This window comes from Peromyscus maniculatus, chromosome 11, assembly GCF_049852395.1.
Source record: "Peromyscus maniculatus bairdii isolate BWxNUB_F1_BW_parent chromosome 11, HU_Pman_BW_mat_3.1, whole genome shotgun sequence".
Taxonomy (NCBI): domain Eukaryota; kingdom Metazoa; phylum Chordata; class Mammalia; order Rodentia; family Cricetidae; genus Peromyscus; species Peromyscus maniculatus.
The window spans coordinates 81,941,075-81,950,324 of NC_134862.1; the positions used below are offsets into that span (position 1 = coordinate 81,941,075).

General features: G+C 49.3%; 1 protein-coding gene across 1 annotated transcript; it reads right to left on the reverse strand.

Annotated features, from left to right (window-relative positions):
• Positions 1–2,450: 2,450 nt before the first annotated feature.
• On the reverse strand, positions 2,451–4,788 carry Dusp23 (dual specificity phosphatase 23). Its single transcript, XM_006990565.4, has 2 exons — positions 4,411–4,788; positions 2,451–3,568 (listed from the first exon to the last, which is right to left on the reverse strand). The coding sequence occupies exons 1-2, from the start codon at positions 4,675–4,677 to the stop codon at positions 3,383–3,385; spliced, it is 453 nt and encodes a 150-aa protein (XP_006990627.1). The 5' UTR covers positions 4,678–4,788; the 3' UTR covers positions 2,451–3,382.
• Positions 4,789–9,250: the final 4,462 nt, after the last annotated feature.

Genomic DNA, 9,250 nt, shown 5'->3' on the forward strand with positions numbered 1-9,250 from the left:
CCAAATAAACCCTTTCCTCCCCAACTTGCTTTTTGGTCATGGTGTTTCATTGCAGCAATAGAAACCCTGATTAAGACAATGATGGACTGTCACTTGGAAGTACAGGATGAAGCAAATACTTTCCTTCCCAAGTTGTGTTTGGTTATTGTGGTGTTTTGAATGAAAATAGCTCCCAGAGGCCCATAGGGAGTGGCAGAATTAGAAGGTGTGGCCTTGATGGAGTAGGTGTGCTACTGAGGGTGAGCTCCGAAGACTCAGAAGCTCAAGCCAGGCCTAGTGTCTGCTCAGTCTTCCTGCTGCCTTCAGATCCAGATGTAAAACTCTCAGGTACCTCTCCAGCACCATGTCTGCCTGCCTGCTGCCAAGCTTCCCACCATGACGACAATGGGCTAAACTTCTGAACCATAAGCCAGCCCCAATTAAATGTTTTCCTTTATAAGAGTTGCTTTGGTCATGGTGTCTTTGTGGCAATAGAAACCCCAAGACAGTCATGTTTATCCCAGCAACAGAAACCAAGGTGGGAGCTGTTTCAGCCATGTGCACCAGCACTTGGAATATAATCCTTCTGAATGTAGAGAGTCAGTGGTGCTTATGACCTTGCTGGAAAACAAGCCTGTGGGGAGCTGAGAACCTGGTAATAACTTGACTTCCAGACATTGGTGGGAAAGGTGGCAGTATATGAGTCAGTCTTTGTCCACCTATTGTGACATGCACATATACCTAAGACCCCAAATCTGTTCCTCTACTTCCGGAGAGAATGAAACCTGCATGTTGGTTGTTATAGTGGCTCTCACTGGGGCAGATTTTGTTCCCACGGGGAGTATGTGGCAATGTCTAGAGGCATCTTTGGTTGTCATAACTAGAGGGGTGTGTGACCGTCATCTAGTTGAGTGCAAACCAGGGACACTGCTAAACATCCCCCCAGTTATCCAGCCCCAGTGAAAAAATGTCATGAATGCTAAGCATGGGAAACCCTGGTCTGGTGCAAATGTAAATCTGCTTCTCAGATGGAGGAGGTGTGTTCCTGGCACCAGTGTAGGATGATGATCATGGGGATGAGCCATGGCTAATGTGTGCCCTTTCATTGGTGACAAATGCCGGAGAAAGGGTGGTGGGAAGATAAAGATTCTGGGGCCATCAGTGAGCAGGAATAGAGCTGGAGGCTAACCTCTCAAGGTAGATAGAAGGAGAAGGGCAGAGTTTTTCATTTGAAGGCAACCCTTACTTATTTAAAAGTGATTTCCTTAAGCACATAATTATATGTTTATTTCCCTAAGGAACTCTTGAGGCAGAGGAGACTTGCTTAAATTATGGGGAGGGAACTGCACACAGGGCCTTAATGGGGTTAGAAAAATTTTCTGTCTCCTTCCGTGGAGCCTTGGGAGGAAGGTAAGAGCAGATTCTGCTCTGGCAGTGCAGAGGATATGGGGAGGAACAGACAACAGAAAGGGTGGGGACGGGCCACACAGCCCAGCTGATCAGTGCTGGCGAGGAGACACCGCCCTGGGACACAGCTTCAGCCTGCCACTTCCTCTCCCTATGGGTGAGCTCTGACAGTGTCCGAAAAGACCTGAGGGAATGCACCTCGCACTCTCCTCCTGGGCCATGCCCTCCTCAGGAAAACATTCCACAGACATGCACCCTCCCTTGGGAGATGGTCTGGTCTGCATCACGGGCAGGCGTGGGAGTGGCAGGGTGGATGGAGCTTTTAGTCAGAGGAAAGCCAGGGTTTCATGCAGTGTAAACTTCCTCTTTTCTCTGTCACAGCCCGAATGCCTGGAATTTTTGAGTTTCTCCTCTTTGGCTGTTATAGACCCCTGGGAGGGCTAAATAGGATCCAAGGAAAATAGTTAAGGAATGGATCCCCCACATTAGACACAGAACGGATTCTGAGTGAGGCCATCTTACATTTCTTGCTTAACTAAGCCTTTTGTGTGAGAGGGAGCCCCCGGATAATGTTTACTTAGGGGCAGCAGAGGATGGGGAAGGAAGCACTGGGAGGAGATGGTACAGGCACTGCAGCTCTGGTCTTCAATACAAGAGATGGAGGCTCTAGGGGACTTGGCTGTTCCGTCCTGTGCCTGGAATAGTAGAGATGGCCTTTAGCATCCATCATGTGTGAATGGGCTGTCATTACCCATCTCCCTGGGCTCCTGAGAACGGGAATCAGGCCTTATTTTGCCGAGTCACTTCCACCTCTAACAGCACCCAATTCACACAGGCACTCCATGCATGTCTCAGGATGAATTCTCCCCTAGTTCAGTTCAGCCTATTATGGCAGAAGACAGGGCAAGAATTCAGACTGACATTTTAAAAGAGTCCACCGGGCTCACGTATGACATTCATATCTCATCTCTGAGAAAGTCCAAAGTGAGGTTGGTGTGTTAATGGCAGGATGGAGTCCAACGGGGGAGGAGAAGATGGCAACGCCCGAGAAACATGGCCAAGAGTCACAGCCTCATAGTTATTTATTCTATTACTTAATATTCACTCTGTATAAGCACCAAGACTCAGTTCCCGCATTCCTTGGCCTGAGGCTGGGGATGCCATAGGGGCTGGAGGTTACAGATGAGCTGAGTGCATCTGAGGCTGATAAGAAGTGGCTAGGGCTGGAGGAAGAGAGGAAAAGAGGGGGAGAGGGGGAGAGGGAGGAAGAGAGGGGAGGGAAGAAGAGGAGTGGAAGAGGAGGAAAGAAGAAGAGAGGGGGAAAGAGTCGGAGGGAGAGAGGGAGGAAGAGGGGGGCGGGGGAGGAAGGGAGAGAAAGCGGGGGAGAGAGATCTGGGTCATCCAAGTCTTCTGACCCTGAGAGGGACAAAGGTGACCCAAGAGGAGCAGATGAACCCACATATGGGGTGACATCAACAAGGGCACTCCTTGCATGGGAGTGTAGAGCCCTGAGGCTGCTTGGAAGCTGGGTGGCCAGAGACATGGATCTCTTCCATTGACCAGGTCTCCAGAAACGGCATCACATACGATCAGGGAACAGCGCCTAGAATTTCAGCATCTTCAAGGAGACAAAAGTGTATGTTATAGTCCTGGCCCATCCTTCTATTTTCCAGAACTGTGACCACAGGCCTTTCTGAGCTCTAGCCACCTCATCCAAAGAACAGACACCATTTTTTATCTTTTCTATGACCCAGGGCTATGTGGAGTTGATGCATTGGGAGTGCTGTGTAAATGCTATGCAGTGCAAATGAGTTCTTATTAGTTATTAACTCATATTCATGGGGTCTCCGCCATTCGGTCAATGAGGTTGTGGCTTTGGGGAAAGATTATTTCTGTCCAACAGGAGCCAAGGGGGTGCTGAAGGATGGAGTACTTCCCGTCCTCCTTGGCCATGTTTTCCACATGCAGCAGGAGAGTGAGGGAGCTGTCAAGTCCCTTATTTTGTTCTCTGGTAGAACTGGAAGACAGCTTTCTCTTGTTCATAGGTCTCAATGGATCCTGGCCGTAGGCGCCGAATCTCAGCAATGGCATCTCCTGCCGCCAAGCCCTGCTCCTTTACCAGGTAGCAGGCCAGCATGGTGCCAGTGCGGCCAAAGCCCAGGGCACAGTGCACTCCGACGGCCTGCGAAGAGGAAACCGATGGAGTGGAGTCCAGTGCCCTCCCTGACAGCCTCCTGTCCCCACAGAAAGGCGCTGTTCTTTCCACAGATCACGGGACCCCAGAGCACAAGCGACATCAAAGCTCTTGAGGACTGTCCTTGCTTCTGGTGACTAGGAGGCCTCTGAAGTGGCCCGTTCCCAAGCTGGGCTCTCAGCCTGCCCTCTCTACCTTTGCTATCCAGTACAGACCACCCCGCCGCCCATGGTGGTATTTTACCTGAAATGTGTCAATCCAAACTGAGATTGGGCATAAAATATTTACCAGGCTCTGAAGATGTGGCCCGAAAAAGACTGGAAATGCCCCCATTAATAATTAATTTCCTATTGATTCTATGTTGAAATAATATTTTTGACTTGCCGGGTTAGTAGCAAAAATCAACTCTACCTGCTTCTTTTTATCTTAAAAAAAAAAAAAAAACTGTAGCTGCTAGTAAAATTTAAAATTACAAGTGTGTCTCCATGACATATGGACCTCTAGAAAATGGGTTTTGGACCACTTCCATCCGGCTTCGGCGCTGCCCGGACTCCTGGAAGTATTTTGCGTGACAGTTCTCTCTCCAGCCTTCTTGGTCTCACCTTCCCTCTCTTCTAGCAGCACGGTAGACTCTGGTCAACTGAGTGGGTCCATCTAGCTCCAGCCCCGCCCGGTCCCACCTGGCCCCGCCCCTCCCCACATCGCCCCTCCCCACGGCCTCTCCCGCTCCTTTCCGACTCCACCCTCCCGCCCGGCCCCGCCCACTCGTTTCCTCCCAGGCCCCGCCCTCTCGCTTTGGCTCCCACTCGCTTTGGCTCCCACTCGCTGACCTCTCCCCGGGCGTTGGCGTCGTCCACGATCTTCACAAATTGGTCGATCTGTTCCGGGGCCGGCGGGCAAAAGTCAGGGATGCGCAGTCGGTGCAGCGTGAGGCCCGGACAGCTGTCGCTGTGAGGGGGTCCGCGCTCCGTCAGGGACACCAGGTGTCGCACGCCCAGGTCCAGCAGGAACTGGTAGTGCGCGGGGAGCCGCGGCAGCGCCAACCCGGCCAGCCGGCCCGGGAGCACCCAGGAGAAGTTGGGAGGCTGCACGCCCATCGCGGGGGGAGGGCACTCAGGGTGAGGCTGGCCTTCCCTATTCCGCCCGGCAACCTGTCACCCCCTGGGGCCAACCTCTGTCCCTGCTCAGCACTTGCCCTAGCCGGCCACGTGGTCTTTCGGTCCCGCCCCGGTGACGCTCTTCGCCACCCAGGGTTGGCTGAGCAGCGGGGGCGGGGCTAAGGCGGCTCCTAGAGGAGCCGTGAAGCTCTGCGGTCCCGCCGATCCCGAGCAGGACCCTCGTTGATAGGTTGGATAATCAACAACAAGCGCGGTTATTGCAGCTGGGAGCGAATACACTAAGGAAACCTGGGACGAATTAATTGCTCCTGTGGATAAAACAGCCTAGGGCTGGGCTCTGCTGCTCCCTGGTGGTGTGCTGTAGTTACTGCACCTCGGGCCAGTTGCCCCTGTCTCTCTTAAGGGCCTAATCTTTCCTTCACCGTTTATGCACAAAGGTTTAAAATAGGCGGAAAACAAAACAAAACAAAACAAACAAACAACAAACAACCCCCCCAAACAAAACAAAACAAAACACCCAGTCCCGCCTGGGCTCTCAGGTGTGAGTGGGTAATCTCTAATGACCAAGCAGTCATTGTTGGTGTCTTCTTGAGTTCTTCTAGTAAGAGGGAATGACTATGTCCCAGGCAATTGTTTTCATTTTTCTATTGCTGGGACTGTTGAAAAAAAGGGGGGGGGGCGTGGCGGGGTGGGGGGGGGGCCGACCTGTGGCACCTTGAAATGGCACTCAGGGTAATATAGCAATTACAGTCAACCACCAAAGAGCTAACAATAATTGAGCATTTGCTTTGCGGTATGTACTTGTGCAAGCACTTTTAATACGTTAATGAATTGTCACAAGGTAGATGGAAGCAACCCCATTTTAGCTATGAGAAAGCCGAGGCCTCCAGGAGGTGGAGGTTCTCTAGACTCTTCACTAGCACAACACTTTCCTACAGTCACACTGGGAACTGCCATTCTGGTCAGACAACCGCCCTCACACCTTTCCTAACACCACCTTGCTTAAAGCCCTGGGTGTTTTCTTTATTTTATTCACAGTTCAGACAGCTACTTATTCAAGGTCCCGCTCCCCCAGTCCCTCTAGCCTGGGTCAGACAAGAGTTTATCAATGTTATTCTTGGGGTGCGTGAGCAGACCTCTGTCTTGAACAGTATCTCACCCGGGCTCAGAGCAGTGTGTGTTGCCCTTTGAGCGAGGTACCAGTGAATCTGACTACCAGTAGTTGTGGGAAATGTTAACCCTGTTCCAACCCCTGTCTTGTGTTGTATCCTTTCTCAAATAACCAAATGTGGATGGTATTTTTGTATCCTTTTGGTACACCAGTAACCAGAGGCCTAGGGAGGTTGGTTAACTTGGCCAAGGACACTCGGAGCTAAGCTCACAGCACCTGGCCATGAAGATGTACTTCCTGCTTGGTTACTAGAGTCATTAGGGTGAGAATCTAGGCCTGGGCAGCCCTAACAAGCTAGGCTTGGCTACTTGTCCTCAATGGGCCAATTACATCAACGGTGACAGGGAAAGCAGGGGGAGGCTTATCCAGTGCGCTACGTTAGTAAGAGGAAAAAACAGGTCCGGTCCTTACCCGCCCCCCAAGTCTACCTTTGGGGTCCTGGCATGAGGTTTAGGTTTAAGTACAGAGTTTGAGTTATGCACAACTGAGCATTCCTAGTCAAGGTGTGGTCCTGCCCATCACCATAGCCTCTGCTTTAGTCTCTCATACAAGGAGACAGGTTGTCAGAACTTGTGAAATCTTTCTGGGAGACAAGTTCCCCATCTAGCAGACATCAGGCTCCCAGCCTTTCCCTTCCCCAGCTTGAGACTCCTGGGGAAATTCCAGTATCTTGGAGTCCATTCATTGTTTTAGTAACTAGACAGCCTGAGGGAGGGACACACATCTTTATTCCTGCCTATGACACCACTGTTCCCCTACCCCTAACACACAGAGTTATCCCATGGCTTCAGCAAAGTGTAAGGATTTCTCCCTCCCCAAGGTGGACAGCCTATGCAGACGCCTGCTCTCCCGTGGTTCAGGAGCCGCCAGATCGCCCCTTCCATTGGAGTCCCGGTGAAAGACTTCCTGGCTCGTACCACCACTGCCCCCAGAGTTCTCTGTCTTCCTAGCTGCCCAGTTTTACTTCTCAGTTGTGTGGCCTGTGAGCCACGGGCCACCCCACTCAGCTTCTCTCAGTTGAGGTTCTTCAGGGTATGGGGCTGTGCTGCCTCTGGAAGTAACGTTTCCAGTCACTGTCCTGGAGAGCTCATTGCTTCTCGGGTCCTTTGCCTTCTCTTCCCTCTGTTCCCTCCTCTTGTCAGGGAAGAACTTCCCACACGTCTCTTTGCCCCTCTGTGCCCATCCTTTATCTGCTTACTGTTGAGCTCCAAGTCCGTCTTCTCTGGCGGGAGAAGAGGTTTTGGGGAGACAGATTCTCCATCTCTGGAGCCCCTGAACGGCTAGCTGTCTGCTCTCTCTTGTGGGTCTCCATGAGGCTAAAAGCATATGTACCATTCCTACCCAGGTTTCCTTATGGAAAGACACTAAGGACTTCCTGTCTCTTGTCTGCTCATCTGTTTCTCCTTCCAGGGAGGGAGGGGCTCAGGGTTCCTGTCTCAGCTGTGTCCCAGCCAGGGGTCTCATTTCATTTTCTGTTTTGGCTGAGTGTTTCTGTAAGAAAAGCCTCTCCCGAGGTTCTGGATAGGCCCCCTGACACTGACTAACCATGTCAGCCCTTTACACAATAACAACAGAATCCTTCACTCTGTTTAGGGTTATCTGGGCCTCAGGAGGGTTTAGGGTCTGTGTACCCTTCATCTCCCACAGTGGAGTTTGTTGAACCTGGGTTTCTTGTTTTCATTGGAACCAAGACCGATTTGTTGAATCTTCTCATTTTAATTGGCGCCTGAACATGTTGTTCAAAATGTTAAGTAAATGGATGGAAAAAATGAGCAGAATTCATCGGCAAGACCTACACCAAGACACTGAGTCTCCAGAGTGTTGTAGATTCTTTAATTTTGTGAGGACTGTGTTGGATATTATGTGCAACTTCCTTTAAAACTTCATTTTTTTATTGCAATATAATTCACACACTAAAGCATGTCATGTATACGCACTTCAGTGAGTTTTTACACGTGTATATACTCACAGACCACCAATTAAAGTAGATACAAGCATTTTTCCATATTAATTTGGTGATTTGTTGAGCTTATGCTTTATTTTCCTGAGAGGCTTAATTTTTTTTGAATGTCTCTTTTTGACAATTTCATACAGAGCACTGAGATCATGTCCACCCTCTGTCACCCTCGCATCTTCCTCTTTTGTAAGATGGGTCTCCATCTTACAGACCCCTTTCCTGTCTGTCCCTTTAAGAAAGCAATTCTCTGTTTAATTCCTATTTTTGTAAAAGGGCCATGTTTCTTGGTCTTTATGGGCGTGGTCCCTATTATATGCTGGTGTATTGGTAGTATGTGGGTATGTATATGCTGAGGGACATGTTTTTGGGGAGCAATAAGCTTTAGTAATTTCTCCTACTTCAAGGAATTTATGACATACTTGGGGGGATTTAGACACAGATATAATTATTCCCAGAATATGTAATAAAGTACTAAACTGCTCATCAAAGCAATTGTCATTATCTGACAATCAGATAATATATAATCAAAAGCTAATTGTGCAATGAAAATAACAAGCATGAAAGAAGTCAGGGGAGGGTCGGGGAGAAGCCTGGATTGGAACCACTAGAACTTTCTAAAGACAGACTGTTCCTTTTCCATTTGTTCTCTGTCCTTTCATAAGCTCAATGGAATGCTTTATAGCATATCCTAACTATCCCTCCTCTAGTAGATAATGACGTTTTGACTTAATTCGTGTGTGTGTGTGTGTGTGTGTGTGTGTGTGTGTGTGTGTATGTGTGTGTGTCTGTCTGTCTTACTTTTCTATTGCTATGCTAAGACATCATGACAAAGATAACATGAAATAAAATGTTTAAGTTGGGGCTTACACTGGTTCCAGAGGGACAGAGTTCATGACTATTATGGTGGGAGCGTGGCAACAGGCAGGTGGACATGCAGCCATAGCACTCGGGTGAGAACTCACATCTCAATCCACAAGCATGAGGTGTCCAATCAAAGCAGAGGATCACTTGAACTACACACACACAGACTGTGTCTGAAATGTTCTGAGTTTCCTTTGTGTTAACAAACTTTGTACCAGGACCCAAAGAAGAGGCTGTGTGGAAGACAGCCTCCACAATGTCCCCAACAGGAATCTCATGTCATGGGTGGTTCTTTTCTACAATGCCAGCGCTGCCTTTTTTTTTTTTTTTTTAGCCTGTAGGCTATTGTTGAAATGGTAGTATATAAATTCCTAGCTTTTGCCACAAAAAACTTGTCTTTTTTCCTTATTCTTCCTGGGGAAGGAGATTTGTCATGGGAAATCTTGCAGAGAGGTGAGCTGCCATGTTGTAAGGAAATGGGGAGATCTCTGTGAGGAGGACAAGAAGCCTCTGACTGGTCCTCAAGCTGGTGAGTAAACTGTTCAAGAAGTGGACCCTCCTCA